This window comes from Sciurus carolinensis, chromosome 1 (genome assembly GCF_902686445.1).
Source record: "Sciurus carolinensis chromosome 1, mSciCar1.2, whole genome shotgun sequence".
Taxonomy (NCBI): domain Eukaryota; kingdom Metazoa; phylum Chordata; class Mammalia; order Rodentia; family Sciuridae; genus Sciurus; species Sciurus carolinensis.
Window position 1 is genome coordinate 16494800 of NC_062213.1, and position 17588 is coordinate 16512387.

At 45.1% G+C, this 17588-nt stretch overlaps 1 protein-coding gene across 1 annotated transcript in view; it reads left to right on the plus strand.

The window, feature by feature from the left end:
* Washc5 (WASH complex subunit 5) overlaps nt 1–16628 on the plus strand; it is a 61201-nt gene extending 44573 nt beyond the window's left edge. Inside the window, exons 21-29 of the mRNA XM_047553483.1 lie at nt 2104–2266; nt 2675–2777; nt 2862–2941; nt 6407–6510; nt 7162–7291; nt 8672–8768; nt 11000–11153; nt 13397–13484; nt 16218–16628. Coding sequence (XP_047409439.1) covers nt 2104–2266; nt 2675–2777; nt 2862–2941; nt 6407–6510; nt 7162–7291; nt 8672–8768; nt 11000–11153; nt 13397–13484; nt 16218–16274 — 976 coding nt within the window. The 3' untranslated portion in view covers nt 16275–16628. The remainder of the gene's footprint in view (nt 1–2103; nt 2267–2674; nt 2778–2861; nt 2942–6406; nt 6511–7161; nt 7292–8671; nt 8769–10999; nt 11154–13396; nt 13485–16217) is intronic.
* Nucleotides 16629–17588: the final 960 nt, after the last annotated feature.

Genomic DNA, 17588 nt, shown 5'->3' on the forward strand with positions numbered 1-17588 from the left:
ACCCTTGAAGGTGACCTTGTTGCTTAACGCAGCAGTAAACACTAACATCTGTGGCACACTGACCTGTGCACTCTTCTCAGCATAGAACACATCTGTGCGTCTACACGTTATAATAATCTTGGAGGTCAGCATTATTATTATTATTCCCATTCTAAGTGTGAAATAACTGAGGCACAGGAAAGGTTAAGTCATTTGCACAACATCACGGAATTAAGAAATGGTGGACCCAGAATACACAGTAGGCCTTCTGCTCCTGGAGCTCAGCCCTGTTGAACAACAGCCCACATAGCTTTGTGTGCAATGAATCCCGTCTATAGTCACATCACATGGGTCTGCATTCAGCAGGGACTGGGCTAAGAGATCGTCAAAGAGACCTTGACGATATTTTAGGTGGGCACCGTGTTAGAGACTGGCATGCTGCCTCTCAGTCCAATTGAGAAATTTCCTCCCTTTTCTTCATTTGAACCTCAGGAAAAACAGCTGGCACTAAGACCAGCTGAGGGAAGAACAGGTTCCTGTCTTCTGTTTCAGGTTGCCCCAGGCACATGCTCACCAGGCAGAATGATTGGTCAGTAACCCAAGAAAATACGATTCTCTTCTTTCTCCACTATGCTCGTATAGTTGAACTTGTACCATCATATAATCCAGACTTATTTTGTCCTTTAAAACTTGGGAAAGTTGACAGATTATTTATAATATTTGTCTAAAATTTTCAGCAGAAATAAGGAATTTTGTCTATGACTTATGGGCCAAAAAGAGTAAATGTTCCAAAAAGTTTTGTGGCTCCTCCTCTCCTGGTACCCAGGAGTCAAATCACTGAAGCCCTTTCAGAAAATGGCCCACCTCGTGCCCTGTTTATACACAGAGAGGATTAGGCCTGAGTGGGCTTCTCAGGTCACATATGGACTTCATCATCAGACCTGGGAGGGAGCTCTCAGGGACACATTCAAAGAGCCACTCTGGGTGCTGGGACACTTTTGAGGCCTGAAAGCAGAAGTTGACTGTAGTTCTGGAAATCACCTTGTTTTATTTTCCCCATTTACTTCCAAATTTAACCTCCCTGGGGCTCTTTTAGCAACTCCCAGACCCCTTCAGGAAAGGTAGGTGGCGGTGGTTTTTAGAAAGCGGGGCCTTATCTAGGGAGCTTGTTAAACGCAGGGGCTAGAGCTTTGCCCAGATCTTCTGATTCTCCAGGAGTGGAAAGTGGGCATCTGTGGGGTTTTTATACGTTTTTTAATGTGTGTGTGTGTGTGTAGTTTTGTTGTTGTTGTAGATTGACACAATACCTTTATCATATTTGTTTTTATGTGGTGCTAAGAATCGAACCCAGTGCCTCCCCGGTGCTAGGCAAGTGCTCTATCCCTGAGCTACAACCCCAGCCCCAGCATCTCTTTTTAACAAGCTGTGCAAGTGGTTCAGGGCCTTCCCCTAAAGTCTGAGAGCCAAAGGTGTGAAGGGTGCAGGGTTAGAGCCAGGCCCTTCCAAGCCTCAGCTCTCTGTAAAATGAGGGTTAAACAGCTTGCACTTCAGAGATGCTCTAAGGGCGACATAGGGCAACCCTGAGCACTTGGTGGATGCTGCTGGTTGTCATCATGGTCATCGTCATAGCCACACCTGAGTGTAAAAGGAAGCCTGGGGGGTGCTCAGAAGATGGGATCTGCATGTTTAAGGAGCTCTGTCATCACTGTGGTCACTGCCTGAGATGTTAGTGCACGAGGATCCTCAGTTCCTTTGTTGCCAAATGGAACAGAGACGCTAGACTGTGTCTTGTCCTCCGTCCTGTAGAGGCAGCTGGCTGACAGCGGAGCCTAACCTTGTCTTCTCAACATGATTCCAAACCGATAACCCTACCCAGTAGCGAGGAGTGACTGGAATGCTTAGGCCTGCCAAGGAGGGAAGGGGCCCAGCTGATTTGCCCTGTGGTCCACTGGGGCCAGAGGGTCACTGTGCAGATCCACCGGGTGCCTAGATGCAGAGTTAGAAAACACGAGTCACGTGACTGTTGCTCTGCGCATTCAGTGCCCCGGATTCTGATGAGTCCATGTCTTCAGGATGAACTTTGAGCTGCTCTGGGGCTTTTGTTTTGTTTTGCTTTGGTTTTAGGATGACATGTCACATAGACCAGCTGAACACCTGGTATGATATGAAAACTCATCAAGAAGTGACCAGCAGCCGCCTCTTCTCAGAAATCCAGACCACCTTGGGGACCTTTGGTCTAAATGGGCTGGACAGGCTTCTGTGCTTCATGATCGTGAAAGAGCTCCAGGTGAACCTGGGCTGGGCAGGCCTGGCTCCACGGGGACAGGAGAGGACAGCTTGTAGGGCCAGCTAGACCCATGTGCCTTTTCTTTTGTGCTTTGCTATACTGATGTCAGACACACTTGATTCTTACTGGGTAAATAAGAACAGAGAGTAAGTTAGAATTTCTTTGGCCATCCTAGTATTGGTATGGGTAGACTGCTTTGGGGAGTTTCAGCTTGGGAAGATGGGGTATTTTATCTTTGAAGCCAATAGTTCCTCCCCACAAGAACCTGAGCTGCTGCTGTCCTGTCTGCCTGTTTAGAGGCTGTGTGGCTCAGGCGCAGTCTGTTCTGCACAGCAGTTGAGTAAACTGGAGTGTGTATTCTTTCTGTTCATTATGTTTGGTTCTTTAATCACACATTCCTCTTTTTAGAATTTCCTCAGTATGTTTCAGAAAATTATCCTGAGAGACAGAACTGTTCAGGATACTTTAAAAACCCTCATGAATGCCGTCAGCCCCTTAAAGAGCATTGTAGGTAAGTGTCCTGAGACCAGCCAAGGTGGAGGTGACACTATGGCCTTTCTGAATTTACTAAGTAGAAAATTTTTTAATTTTTCAGCAAATTCAAATAAAATTTATCTTTCTGCCATTGCCAAAACACAGAAGATTTGGACCGCTTACCTTGAGGCTATAATGAAGGTATGTTCTGCAGAAGGGAGTAATCAATACTATGTTTTTACCTCATTTTCTTGTACTTTGTTGGTCAAAAAAAAGCTACTCTTCTCTCTTTTGTGATTAAAACAAAAACATTCCACTTTGTTGTTATTTCTACATTCACTTATTCCTTTGCTTCCCCTCCGGGCTGTTATTGGCTAGGCTTTTTGTGGGCCTGTCGCTTCCCTTTTGCTCAGGAAAACTAGTTCTTTTTGATATGCCTTTGGCCAGAGATGCTTTCATACAAGGAGCTGGACGTTTTCTTCCAAGTTTTTTTAATGGACTCATCTGTCCATTTACAGCCCTGGGGTGCTGCAAGGAACTGTCGGAACAGGACGTGTGTCCCTCGCCCCTCCTCTGTCTGCGAGGATGTTGGGAAGTCCTCAGGGTCGTACATTATATTTACCACTGAATAAAACTGTCTTTGGAAATGAGGATGAATGGCATGAGGAATTCATTGGCTGGGTGGAAGTCCAGCTTATTTTAGAATCCAGTCACCTCCTTCCTCCCTCACCTGTGGCTGTATGCCCTGAGCCCCTGCATCTCTGCATGTCCCTCTCTCACCGTTTGACACCCAGGTGTTCAGTTCCACTTCACTGAGCACCTGTTAAGTACAAGGCCTTGTCAGTGACTGTGAGAGAGTTAAAGGAAACGCTTTATGTCCCCTCACAAAGCTCTCTTACTCCAGTGGGGAGTAGTAGATTTCCTGGTGGAAAACGAGGATTCATGGTTCAGGTGTGTCACGCCAGGGAAGAAGTCTAGAATCCACGGAATCCACCTCCATTCTCTCATTCCCACTCGTAAAAGCTGCGGTGCTCGGGGGTGTGTCAGTCAGGTTCATAATTTATTTCGTGTAAGTTCAGTGTGTTGCTCTTTCTTTATTGTTTTTGTTTTTCGAGACACTGAGCTGGTTACTCAGCTGGTGACACAAGGCGCTTCTGGCTCTGCCAGTGGCTGTCACACTCCCTCAGCCGCTTGACCATCGGGTGTGAGGGCTTCGGGCCACATTCCAGCTACAGGAAAGCACTGTAGGAGGGTGGGAAATGACCTGCAGTCACACGGGCAGTCTCGGCTCTTTGGGAGCCTAGGGAGGTTACAGGGACTCTTCAAAGGGGCTCAGAGTTTGCCCCTGACTTACCGGACGCCTCTCAGACCAGCAGCTGTAACACTGTTAGTTACAATTGCTAGTTCTTACTGGTAGCCAAGCGGTCATGTCTGAGTCAGTGATCTTTACATAAAGGCCCCAAGGGGACATTTGTCTTTTGTCTAGAATTAGGGAATTGCAGTCACTAACCCAGGGTTGGTGGTGACAGCAGCTACGAGTCACACGCAGCTGTGGGGCCCTGGAAACACTGCTTGTAGAACAGAAAACCAAATGTTTAATTGCATTTCATTTTAATTTAAATAGCTACACGTGACTGGTGACTGCTGTCCTGACAGTGCTGCTGTAAAGGAATCTTGGAGCAAGGATGATGAGCCAGGTATCCGAACAGGCAGATAGATGCAGTGAGCTCCTCACCCACCCGGGCACATTAGCCTCTCTGATAGCCTCTAAGCTGGTCATGAAGGCCGAAAATAAGAAATGTCAGTCATCTGGAATTCACAGTCACTAATGAGAACAAATTACATTCACCTGACTTATTTCTGTTTCCACTTCTAGAGTTATAATTGCAAAAGCATCCTTGACATAGAGTACCCTAGACAGTTAGGCAAGGAGTTATATAGGCCAGATGCAAAGTTCAAGAGACCTTTTTGAGTGGCCTGAGAGAACCTAACGTTTTCTTGGCCTTGCCTTATTCAAATTTTTAAATAGTACTTTTCTATAAGTAAAAAGACTTCTTATTTATTAGTAGCATTTTTTGGATTGACCTTTGTTTTCTTCATGTAAGTGGAATAATAGTCTTGTAAGAATAGTGGTTACAAAGAATACACTTGAGGCTGGGTGTGTTGGCACGCGCCTGTAATCCCAGCGGCTCGGGAGGCTGAGACAGGATTGCAAGTTCAAAGCCAGCCTCAGCAATGGGGAGGTGCTAAGCAACTCAGTGAGACCCTGTCTCTATAAAATACAAAATAGGGCTGGGGATGTGGCTCAGTGGTCAACTACCCCTGAGTTCAATCCCCAGTACCAAAAAAAAAAAAGAATACACTTGAGGTCATTTAACTGTTTTGCCTGTCACAGACTCTATTATCTAGATGGCTTCTCTCCTCTCCTGGAGGAGGACTTGCCCTGAGCAATTCAGAGGCAGCATGTTCCTCTCCACCTTGTTGCTGCTTGCATTACGGGGCAGCCTCTGCCCTCCCCTTCCGCTGCCAGTCCCCCTGCCAGTCCTTCAGAGACGCCTTCCCTAAAGAAGGTCACTGGCACAAAAGGCGAGCGTGTTCTGTGATGCTGACAACTTGACGGGGGCGAGCTAAACGCTCTCCAGTCTAACTAAGTTGGGTCCCGTCGCCCCACTGTCATCCTAGACTTGTCCGTGTGCCGTTTATGCTCACCGCTGGTTTGAAATTACCATAGTAGGTCTGCCTTCTAAACATGACTCTTTAACACGGATTTGTTCTTTTATTAGTTTGATCATTACCTTTCATTACAGTTGGCCTCCACTCTTACCCTCTGTTTTATTTTTTCTGTGTGTATATATAGGTGTGTGTGTGTGTGTGTTTGTTTAGTTGATACTGGGGATTGAACCTAGGGGCACATTACCACTGAGCTACATTCCTAGCCCTTCCTATTTTTTTTGAATCAGGATCTCACTGAGTTGCCCAGGTTGACCTTGAACTTGTGATCCTCCTGCATCAGCTTCCCAAGTTTTGGGGAATTACAGTTGTTTGGGGATTACACCTGTTTTGTATATTTAAAATATTATTCTGAGATGGTGTCCCATAGATGTCACCAGGTTCCCCAAGGAATCCAAGGCACCTTTATCTGAATAAGAATCCCTAGGTTAAGGAACTGTCATTGTTAGGGCTTCTTGGAAGATGTTGTGTGGATCCAGATAACTGCATGACCTGTCATCCTGTGTGACCCGGATTCTCAGGTCCCGAGAGTGCTGTTGCACTGTGGTATTCTCATGTGAAATGGCATTGTTGGGACTTGAGAAAGGTCCGGGTAGGGTAAATAGGAGGAAATTAGGCTTCTCATACCAGCTGTTAAAGTTGAAGACTTTATTTAAAAAGTCAAAAAAGATGGCTTCAAAATGGACATCTTTGGCACGTGAACAACTGAACATCAGTGGGTCACTGTGTCAGCCTTAGACTTGGGGCTGTTTGAGGTTGGCAGGTAGGACTCTTCCTAGATATCCCTTGAAGGGTGGCCCTGGAATGCATCCAGGAACCCTTACGCATTTCTGCAGTGTTGTGATCCTTCCAGGGGATAGTGCCATCCTTGTTTGCCCTGCTCTTACTTTGCAGGACTTGAACTGACCATCTCTTCTTTTTCTTGCTTGCTCACAGGTTGGGCAGATGCAGATTCTGAGACAGCAGATTGCCAATGAATTAAATTATTCCTGTCGGTTTGACTCCAAACATCTGGCAGCTGCTCTGGAGAATCTCAACAAGTAAGTGCCAGAGTTTCCGACAGCTCTCTGTGTGCCTGGATTCTTCATTGTCCAAGCACCCTGGTCCCTTCAGTTCTTCCTGTTCTAAGGTCTTTGGGGTAAGAGATCTCTGAATTTCTAGGCCTTCTTCCCTTGGATAAAAAAATCTTTCTTCAGAAGCCTCTCTCTCAATAGTCTCTCTTTCTCCCTCTTCCGATGAATTCATTTACTCTGTCAATATATTGTGATCAGTTAATACTCACCTGACACTGTGCTAGGTACTTGTACAGACTTGGAAAACAATTATTACCAAAATGCACAACTGGCTTTCTACAGGGCTGATCACTGATCATCTGGAACCTCACAGAAGCTTGTTGATAACCAGGAGGGGGTGTGGGCACATGCCTGTGTGCATTGAAAATACTGCAGCCAATTCATAGAAGTCTGAATGGTGAAAGCATTTGATCTGTCTCCAACAGATTAAGGGATCCTAGGTCAAATTCTCCACTTACAAGCAATCACGGGCATGGACATTGGGAATTAGAAGGATCAAGCCCCTGTTTTGCACATGAGGAAACTGAGGCCTAGAAGGATCACATCACTGGCCTGGGTTAACTGGGTGTGAATTCAGCTAAAGGCTTGTGTTGACCACAGTGTTTTCTCTCTATGTAGGGCTCTCCTGGCAGATATTGAAGCCCATTATCAGGACCCTTCACTTCCTTATCCCAAAGAAGATAATACACTTCTGTATGAAATCACAGCCTACCTGGAGGCAGCTGGCATCCACAACCCACTGAATAAGGTTTGTAGTGAACATGGACAGAGGTGTGGTGGGGGCTGTGCACTGCAGAAGGCCATTTGACCCAGGAAACAGACCGATGGATGAAAATGTTCAGAGAAGCTGTGTTCAGATCCCAGAGCCTCCATTCTCTCAAGTCCCCACCCTTCCTGAGCCCTGATCTCACTGTCCCTTTCTGACTCGGAGCGTGAGAATCATACCCTGTGGTGTTGGTCAGAGCTGTGAAAACACTGTGCTGGTGGAGATTGGCTAGGCCTAGTCTGGGGTTTGGAACTTGATTGTGGCTGAATGGCCACCTTTAGGTCCTGCATGCAGATGCTTTTCCTCCGGCCCACAGGGCTCTTGATCACAGGATGCAGCCTCACCCTCTTTTCTGTAAATCTCAACTCCAAAAACCTCTGAGACCTGGAAGTTCTTTCATAAATTCATGCCAGATCTTACTGGTGACAAGACCTGTCCTGAACTGACATATGGCTGTTTAAACTCCTCGATGTGAATGTTCATGTTTTGATGCAGAAATACTTCGATTTAGGGTGTTACTTTGATCACTTTCTAAAATCTAGTTTATGTGAAATTCTGAAACCTGTTACCCCTCAGGGTTTGGATGAAAGTTCACGACCCTGAGTAGTAGCCAGGATCTTGTGAGTAGTTACTGTGTGCCAGGCACCATGTCAACACTACCGCTGGATGACCTCGCTGAATCTCACAACAGCCACCCGAGGTTAATGCAACCAAGGCTGTGCACTCATGGGTGGTGGAGCCCTTGGGGCTGAGCAGAGCCTGTGCCCTTGGCCAGCATGCTGCCCTGCCCCTGTGGACGTGGATGGCAGGAGGATGGCATGGCTGTTCCCCCCTGTCTTCTGCCCTGTTACCTGGAGGGTGACTGCTCTGTGACGCTGCCTGGGGAGCCAGCAACAGAGGAGGACTTGGCTTTCTGTCTGTGTCCTCTCACTAGCTGCTACTTGGGTCTTTTCCCTCCCTCTCCTCTCCCACCCTCATCCCTCTGCCCACTTCTGGCTGCCTCCCCGTCCTGTCTCCAGCTCAGCCTTGGCCGCTAGGTTTTGCTCTCCCTCCCCTTCTTGACCTCCACCCTCCTCCCTGCCCTTATTAATGACATTTGCAGGATTTGGGGGAGATGAACTGCTAGTCTCTAAAAAATTGTTCTTTCCAGAAGGACTAAATTGTGATACAGGTATTTATGATTGGATGGGGTTGCAGTTGTTAAATACAACTCTGAAGGAGGCCAATTAACAGAAGCATCCAGGTTTTAGGGAATTGGAAGGGCAAACTGAAATAATGTTGAAGCTTTTCATTTGAAAATGTGTTTTCTGTTGTTTTATCATGCGAAGAAGCCATCAATTTTTCTTGCCTTTCTCTTTCCAGATTTACATAACAACCAAGCGCTTGCCCTATTTCCCAATTGTCAACTTTCTATTTCTGATTGCTCAACTGCCAAAACTTCAGTACAACAAAAATCTAGGTACCGAATGACATTTGTTCTTTGCAATAACTTATAGTAAAAATAGATTAACATTCAGATATGAGACTGTTTCTTAGTTATGAAATGCTTATAAAATCCATGTCTGAAATATTTCAACACCCCTTCAGTGGAGCCAGTGGACTCAAAATCAGGCAAGGACGGTCGACCTTTCTAAGGGTTAGTTATCCAGCCTGCACCATGTGAGGGACCTATACTTTGCTTCTGTCATTTAACGTTTAAGCAACTTTCTTTGGTGTTGAAGAAACTTTTGGGTAATGTTCTCTTCTTCCATCAAGTGCCACCTGCCTCCAGTGTATCAACTGTGATTTAAAGAGTAACAATATAGTTAAGGAGATAAGACTATAATAATTAATAATTAACACTTAAATATATGTATGATTACATGTCAAAATATTTGGTCCAAACAATAGATATCAAAGGCTTTCAATCATTTGTCCTGTCTAGGAATATAACTAATATTTTTTTGTCATTGAACGGTTTATTTTGAACATTTTTATAATTACCTAATAGAGTTCCAAGTACTTCCTGTTTCCAAACTTCATATCCAACTAAGTGGAATTTTTTTAAAGCCACTATAGTTTTTAATTAATTTAAAAAGCACTATAAGAGGATTTCTACAAACAGCACCATATATTTTCTTAACCAGAGATTTAAAAATGCATTTCTCTCATAAATAGTTACACTTCCTGTTTCATGAACTCTTTTTAGGACAAAAGTATGGAGTCCCTCAAATGTTTTTATTCCCATTCAAAAATATTCATTGGTTCTAGACATTGTTCCCATAACAAGACCCGTTCCTACCCAGAGCACACAGGATGTTGCCCCAAACAGCACCTGCTGTCGGAGGGAAGGGACCGGGCATGTTTAGATTCTGGCTTCACCACTTCTCACTTCCATGATTCAGTGGTCCAGTCAGCTCAGAGGCTGTTCTGGGGTGGCTGCTACAGGGACAAGAGCCGAAGGCTCATCTTCCCAGAGACCCTCTTCTCTCAGGGTCCCCTGGGTTCTTATTCAATGAGAACATTTGCTCACAAACCCAAGTTTGTCTGTTCTATTCATGCCTTTAATGAGTGGAAGTTTTTGATGTTCATAATATCCACTCTGTCCATGTTTTCCCTTATAATTTAGTCCATTCTGTATTCTGTCTCTAAAATCTTTGCCTACCCCAGGGTCACAAAGATATTTTCCTAGGTCTTTTCTACAAGTTTTGTGGTTTTAACTTTTACGTTGAGGTCTGTTATCCCAAATTATTTTTTAATATATTTTTAGTTGTAGATGGAAACAGTACCTTCATTTTATTTATTTATTTTGATGTGGTGCTGAGGACCGAACCCAGTGCCTCACATGTGCTAGGCAAGCACTCCACCTCTGAGCCACCACCCAGCGCTCGAGTTATTTTTTGTGTATGGTGTGAGGCAGGAGTCAGGGTTCATCCCCTGCCCCCGCAAGGCCATCCAGTTTCAGTACTATTCACTGAGAAGGTTCTCTCCCTCCATTAAAGTTTGTGGTATATTTGTAGCAATTCAATTGACCGTCTGAGGGTGGGTCACTCCTAGATGGCTCTGTTCTGGGGACCTGCTTCCCTCCATCGGGCAGGGCAGGCCATCAGCTCTTCAGCAGTGTTTCCTAAGCTGTCTCCTGTTGCCAGTGCAGCCACCCAGGCGGAAGTCGTCTCCAGATTTGGGCAGAAATCCTGAATGAAAAAGCCAGTTTGGGATTCACTCGTGTCATGAATTTCCTTCCACTGTCTTGACTTTGGCAGATTCTGTTCTCGTGTAACTCAACATTGTGTTTAAAGATACTTTTAAAGTATTTTATCCAGCATTCTACTTGTTTTAAGAGAGACCTTCAGGGTACCTAGTCTACCATGATACCATTAACAGAGGTCAGTTATAGGTGATTTCTGCTTTCTCATTTACATTGATCTGCTTCTTAAAATTGTTTACAATAGTGTCCATTAATTGCAAAATCCAAGAAAATAGTAAATGCATTTGTAAATTAGTGACCACTTCCTCGTTTTGAGCCCTTCATGCCACTAGGTTGCTCCTCCACTCCTGTGGCTAATTCTAGATGTGGTCCAGAATTGCCCTTGCCTCCACGTCCCCGGCCGTGACGATGTGGGCCCCGCACGTGGTCGTGGGTGAGCTGACGTTGAAGGAGCCCTGCCGGAGGCAGCGCTTCACTGGGTGCTGTCGTGTGTTCCCTCGCAGGAATGGTCTGCCGGAAACCTGCCGACCCTGTTGACTGGCCGCCGCTCGTCCTGGGGCTGCTCACCCTGCTGAAGCAGTTTCATTCGCGGTACACCGAGCAGTTCCTGGCGCTGATCGGCCAGTTTATCCGCTCCACAGTGGAGCAGTGCACAAGGTGCGGAAGCCAGTCCAGAGTAAACGGAACTCGATGGCAGCAAAGGGACTTCGACCCTGCATGTCACATGCCATTGCAGTCCTGTTGCTCTTGGACCTTGGATCCATCTTGGATCTGCCTCTCAAAACTCAGTGAGCCCCTGCACTCCTGCTGGCCGCTGCCACGAGCCAACTGCTCACCCTGCAGAGTAGACAGACACGTCAGGGGCAGAGCCTGGGCCAAGTCAGAGTTCCTGGTGTGCAAGGAGACGGAAAGGCATAGCTGCTATTTGATACAGACTTGTATCCTTTAATTCCTTAATTCCTTCTAGTTCTTTCTCCCTCCTTCCCAGTTGTAGTTGTCCTAGGATGGGGTTGGGAGGACAACTACCCTGAGGTGTTGGGTCCTGAGCCTCCTCCTCTGCCATCCTAAACAGTCAGCAAAATTTGAGAGATTACACTTGGTCATCTGGCCATTATGACCTAAAGACTGATTGCTGAGGGCAATCTTCCAGGTCCTCACAAAACACTGCTGACACCAAAAAATGGAAATGACTTCAGAGGCCATTCAATTAAGCATCCCCAAGTGCGTGAATTAGCTCTGAGACACCAACAGCTGCAGACCATTCCCATCAACGAGTCTCTTGCCACCTCTTCAGGCAACAGAGTACACTGGTGGGGACTTGTTCTTGTCACTAGGAAGTTCCTGACTGGTGGTTAGAAGCCCGGGTCTCTGGGAATTTCCCTTGCTGAGCCTCTTCTTGCCTTTGAAGTGACACAGCCCACCCACGGTGTGCACGTCCCTCCCAACACTTACGTTCAGGGGTTGCCATCAACCTTCTCTCTTTAGAAAATCCCCTTCCTGAGAGAATTTGTTCCTGATGTGCTGTAGGGTAGGGACTGCTCACCTCTCAGTCGTCTCTTCTGGGGGTCGTCATTGGCCATTATAAAGTGTGACTTCCCAAACTTGTATTGAGGATCTGGATGCAGCCCGGCACGTGGAGTGGACGCTCCTCGGAGCTGGGCCCTCCGACGGCAGTGCTGCTAGAACTGCAGCAGCAGCTTCCTGACAGCCACTCGGCATCAGGGCCTCAGACTCTTGCTTTCTTTTAAATTCCTGTCATTTTGCCCATGAGCGACAATCAGGCCAGTTCATCCCAATCTTAGTTAATGGATTGAACAGTAGACTAACATGGTCATGTGGTCAAATTTGCTTCAAAAAGCAGAATTTTGAACAATTGGAAAGTGGGGGACAAAAAGATAAGAACTGTCAAAAATAAAATTTTAACAGTGACAAAATGAGGTCCGTTGGGAAGGAAGGACTCCCATCTCCCATGGTGCACGGGGGTTTGGGAAGGACCTCCACATGCCTGGCTGTCCCCAGCTATGGTGCCCTGTCAGGCATTAGCAGGTCCTTCCTGTTTCTTCTGCACTAATGACTGCTACCAGCCACCCTGAGAGGGGTCAGCAGGATCAGGAGTCCAGCTGTAGCTCAGGGTCTCTAACTTGGCAAAGCAAAGTAACAAAAGGCTCCTGAAGTGCACAGAGCCCACCCCCTTTCCCTTGCCCCAAATAGAGCAGCTGCAGCCCTGGCCACGTGCTAAAAGACAGCCGTGAGAGCTTCGTAGGTGCAACTCTCAACCCTTTGCAAAAGCAACTGATCATCAGAGAAATCAATCAGTACCATAAGGTTCTTTGTTAATTAGAAAATGCCAATTGGAGTAGTTTGAGCACCTGAAAACTCCTTTGGCTATAAACAAGAACGAATGCAAACTACACAAGGAAACTAACGTATGCTTTGCTGTATTCCCAGTTCTAGAAAAGTACTCAGTAGTAGCGGCGTAGGGATGAATACATGAGTAGGATTCATATGAAATATGGCTAGGTGCTGTATTTTTTGACACCCTCCCATATATAGTAATGTGCACAAACCCAAATCCTAGAAATACAAAGATGACTTGTGACCCAAGCCACCAAGGATTTACACTCTAGGTAGAAAGCAGAAGCACAAACAACTGAAAAGTAAAGACAGAATGACTCTAATCATGAGAGCACAGGAAAAGGGCATCTTCCCAGGAGAATCAGGGAGGAGGAAGCAACCAGGCCAGACTTGAAAAATGTCTAGACACTGACTTGATAGGAATCGAGGGTGTCTTTGGATCTGTTCTTTAGTTGGTAATCTGCCACACGTTGAGTCTTTCGGGGTTTTGACTCAGGACCTATAGTATGCTAATCACTTAATTGATCCAGACTGTTCTGTTACAGCCAGAAGATACCTGAAATGCCTGCAGATGTTGTGGGTGCCCTTCTGTTCCTGGAGGACTATGTTCGGTACACAAAGCTCCCTAGGAGGGTAAGCCCTGGGTAGTGCGGGAGAGTATTAATGCTAGTTTGCGAGCAGACGGTAATAGCAGCAGCCCTGGGCGTAGCAGGAGTGAAGCCCAGCAGCCTCCACAGTGGAGGCCTCTGAGCCCTTGCCATTGCTGTGTCCCCTGCCTTAGGTTCCTGCCTTCCCCACCAGGTGGGCAACTCCGCCTCCCTCCCCTCACTCCTCCCTGCCCTCCTCCCCAGCTTCCTGCAGCTCCCCTGGTTCAGGACCGGTTCAGTGGCAGGGTAGAGGGCTTTCCTAACTGACCAAGGAGAGGCAGAATCTTGGGACCATTTCTTCCTAAGATGAGAGACTGCTTTTCACCTTCTAATAAATTCCTTCTCACTCTTAGCTGCACTTGGGTAAGATTTAGCTCAAAGAGAAAAGCATGATACTAAAATGTAAAGACTTTCAACAGATACTGAAAAGTCGTTTCCCATTTTTAAAAATTAGTAGGTTAGGAATTGAAGATTACAAGACACAAAGGTGATTTTTTTTTTCAGCAACCTAGCAGAGCCACACTTAATAGTGAAATAATAGTGGCATTCTCACAAAAATCAGGTCTATAAAAGTGATATGACAGTATCACAGGTTGCACAGGTACAAGGTAATACATTAAAATACGGTGCACAGTGGAAGAAGGTAAAACTTGTACCCTTTCTCAAGGATGTAATTGGCTTCCTAGAATCGTGTGAAAAGCTTTTTAAAATGAGTTCAGGAAACATCTGGTTATAGTACAAAATATGTAAACTGACAACCAACCTAAAATATAATTTCAAAAAGATCCCATTCACAGAAATGAAGAGGAAATAATACAGTTGGGGAAAACCTCTATGAGAAATATGAAAAAAGTATTTTAGAGGAAAACTGTAAATTTTTGAAAGTCCATGCTTCTGAATTAGGAGACTCAAATATTATAGTGATATCAGTTATTTCTAGTTTATAGATTTACTGCGATTATAGTCAAAATTCCAGACAATTTTTAACTTCAATATTTTTTAATTACATAGGACTTAGGCTATAAGCAATTTTTTAGAAAAAAAATTAAAACGTTTTATACTGCATATTAAAACATAACACTACAAAAATCAAAAAAGTATGATATTGGTATGAAACTTAATAGAAGGATCAGTGGATAAAACTACCCCAGAAACATACTCTTTTCACAGAATTGTATATTAGGCAATATACCACCTCAAACTGGGGAGGAAAGGAATATTAGGTAGTAGACAGCTGGAACAGTTTGTTCATCATGAGGTTGAAAAGAGCCGCTTTGTCCCTTCACTTGAACCATGTTGTCAAAATTAATTATAGATCAGAATTAGTGTGAAAGAGGAAGCAAGTATATTAGAAAGTTCAGATGAATGTGTCACTACAACTTTGCAAGCAGAGTGCCAAAGGAGGAAACTATAAAGATTTAGATTTTATTTTGAATAAATATCAAATATTATTAAACAATTGTCTATCCAGTATCTCTCCAAAAAAAGGACAAAATCAGAACTATTAACAAAAGACATGTTCCTTGATTTAGATTAATAGTGTGCTCTACCAATCCACTAGAGGAAAAATGTGGGCAAAGGATATTAACAGGCAGTCTTTAGGAAAAGAAATAGAAATGGGATAAACTTTGGAAAAATGTTCGATCTTATATCCACGGGACACAGAACAAAATAACAGTACAATCACTGTTTCCCCTTGTCCAGTTGGCAAAAGTCAAGCACTGGGCTCCCACTGCTTGGAGGGGTCTGGAGAAATGGGGCTCCCGGGTGGCAACAATGGGAGTGTGGTGGGTTAGCCCCCAGAGGGGCCTTCAGCTCTATTTTTTTAATTTTGGTCTGTATTTACCCTGATCCTAGCAACTCCACTGCTAGGAGTTTACCTACTGGGTATTTGTGGAGAAGTTCACTAAGATATGTGCAGAGAGTTTATGAGATTTTGCAGGGTAAAGGACACAAACTTGTGATCCCAATTTTGAGTCTGTGTTATGTGTGAGAGAGAACTGGAAAAACTCATAATATTATCAGAGTTGGTTTTCTCAAGGGGGTTGACATTACAGAATGCTTCTTGTCTTACGCTCTACTGCATTTGCTCTATTTCCTGTAATTAGCAGGTGATACCTTTCAGAAAAAAGCAAACATTGCTTTTAAAAGCTACTCATCTCCAGCACTTGGAGATCACCCAGTCCACACCCCACCCCTCAGCCCACTCCAGCATCTTAGGGCTTCCCCGGGAGCAATTAAGGAATGCATGCCTCGGAGCACCTCCTACTCTCCCTGGAGCACCTCCTACTCTCCCCGCCTCCTGCCCCTACCTCAGTTTCTCCTTAGCCACACCCCCTCGTCACCAGCCAGGCATCCTGTTCTTCTTGGGTTGGTCCTCAGCTGAAGGATGCTATTATGTGACCTGAGATTACTTCCAAGTGCTTTGCAGAGCATATTCCTAGCAGATCACAGTGGCCTCGAGAGCCAAGGAGCAAACATTTGGAGCCAGCAGGAGCTGTACCACCTCCTGCCACATTAGCAGTGGCTAGAAGTGAGACACTGGGACAGAGGCCACCAGAAAAAGTGGCTGTTGCAAGTATTTCACTTGAATCTGGCTCTTCTCCGTGACTCACTTTGCTCCAAAAGATATCTCCACTTTTGGAATTTTCTTATGGAAAATTTTGAATTTGTTCAACTGTAACACTCAACGACCTAACTACTTTGTTTAATATTGCAGGTTGCAGAAGCACATGTGCCTAACTTCATTTTTGATGAGTTCAGAACAGTCCTGTAAATATTTTGTTCTTTTACTTCTTTAATGAAACAATTGACCTTAATCTCCCCACCTTTGCTAAAATGAATTTGGGAATGAGAAGAAACTCAATAGCTTGTGTAATTGCATTTTTTCCCCTCGACTGTGGGAAACATCAGACATTCTGAGGAAGATGTACCTCAGCACTAGTTAATATGATTAATATTGTTTAAATCATGGTATTACATGCAATTTATATCATGTAGAAGCAGAACAAATTTTGTACTGCCTCTTATAAATGCTGAATGTAATTGTTATGTATAAATCCATTTAGTTTTATGTTCTAAAGAACTATTTGTGCAACTCCAGATTTTCAGTAAAATAGTATTGCCAGTACCCCAAGTCGTCCTGCGTATGATTTAAAACCAGCATGTTCAACCCTTGAAAAAAGTCCTGTCTGGAAAGTAGAGATGGCTCTGGTAGGGATGGTGCCACCAGAAGCTTGAGACATGGTCTCAGCCAGATGAGTCACACATAGTGACCGACTCAATCCATGTCCCAGGTTCACCATCCTCTTCCAGACTGTTGTCCTGGGGTCCCAGCACCTCTTCTGTGGAATTCCCGATCCTCAGCAGCTCCTTCCAACCTCTTCCTTCCCTGCCCCTGAGTCCCCAGATCATGTCACTATTCATAAACTGCTTTCCATTTTAAAAAAAGAAAGATTTCATAAAAGCATAACCATAACTTACAACAACCTCAAAATCCCTACTCACTTCTACATGAACACTATCCTGAAAAGGGAGTGGCCATCCTGCTGTGGCAACTTGGGATCTCGAAACTTGGATGAGAGCAAGAAAGACGTTTTGCTCTGACCCTGAAGCCAACTGTGTCCTCTGGGAGGAGAGGAACAAGCAAAGACTAAATGTCACAGTTTAGCTCTTAAACGTCCCCCAAAGGCTCACGTGCTGAAGGCTTGGCCACCAGCCTGTGGCACTCTTAGGAGGTGGTAGAACCTTCAGGAAGTGTGGCCTAGTGAAAGGAAGTTAGGTTGAAAGGGGGGGGGGGGTCCCTTGAAGGGGACAGGGAACCCTGGCCCATCCTGCCCTTCTCCTGCTTCCCAGCTGCCCCATGAAGTAAACGACTTCATCCATCAGTTCACATGCTCTCACCACAATGTACAGGCCCTGAGTGGCTGTGCCAAACAACTGTGGACTGAAACCTCTGGCACCCTGAACCAAAGTAAGTCTTTCCTCCTTTTAAGGTGATTACCTCAGGTATTTTGTCACAGCAACAGAAAACTGAAACAAACAAAACCCAGATTCTGATAAGTGCTTGAGTCATTTAGCAAGCTGTCAA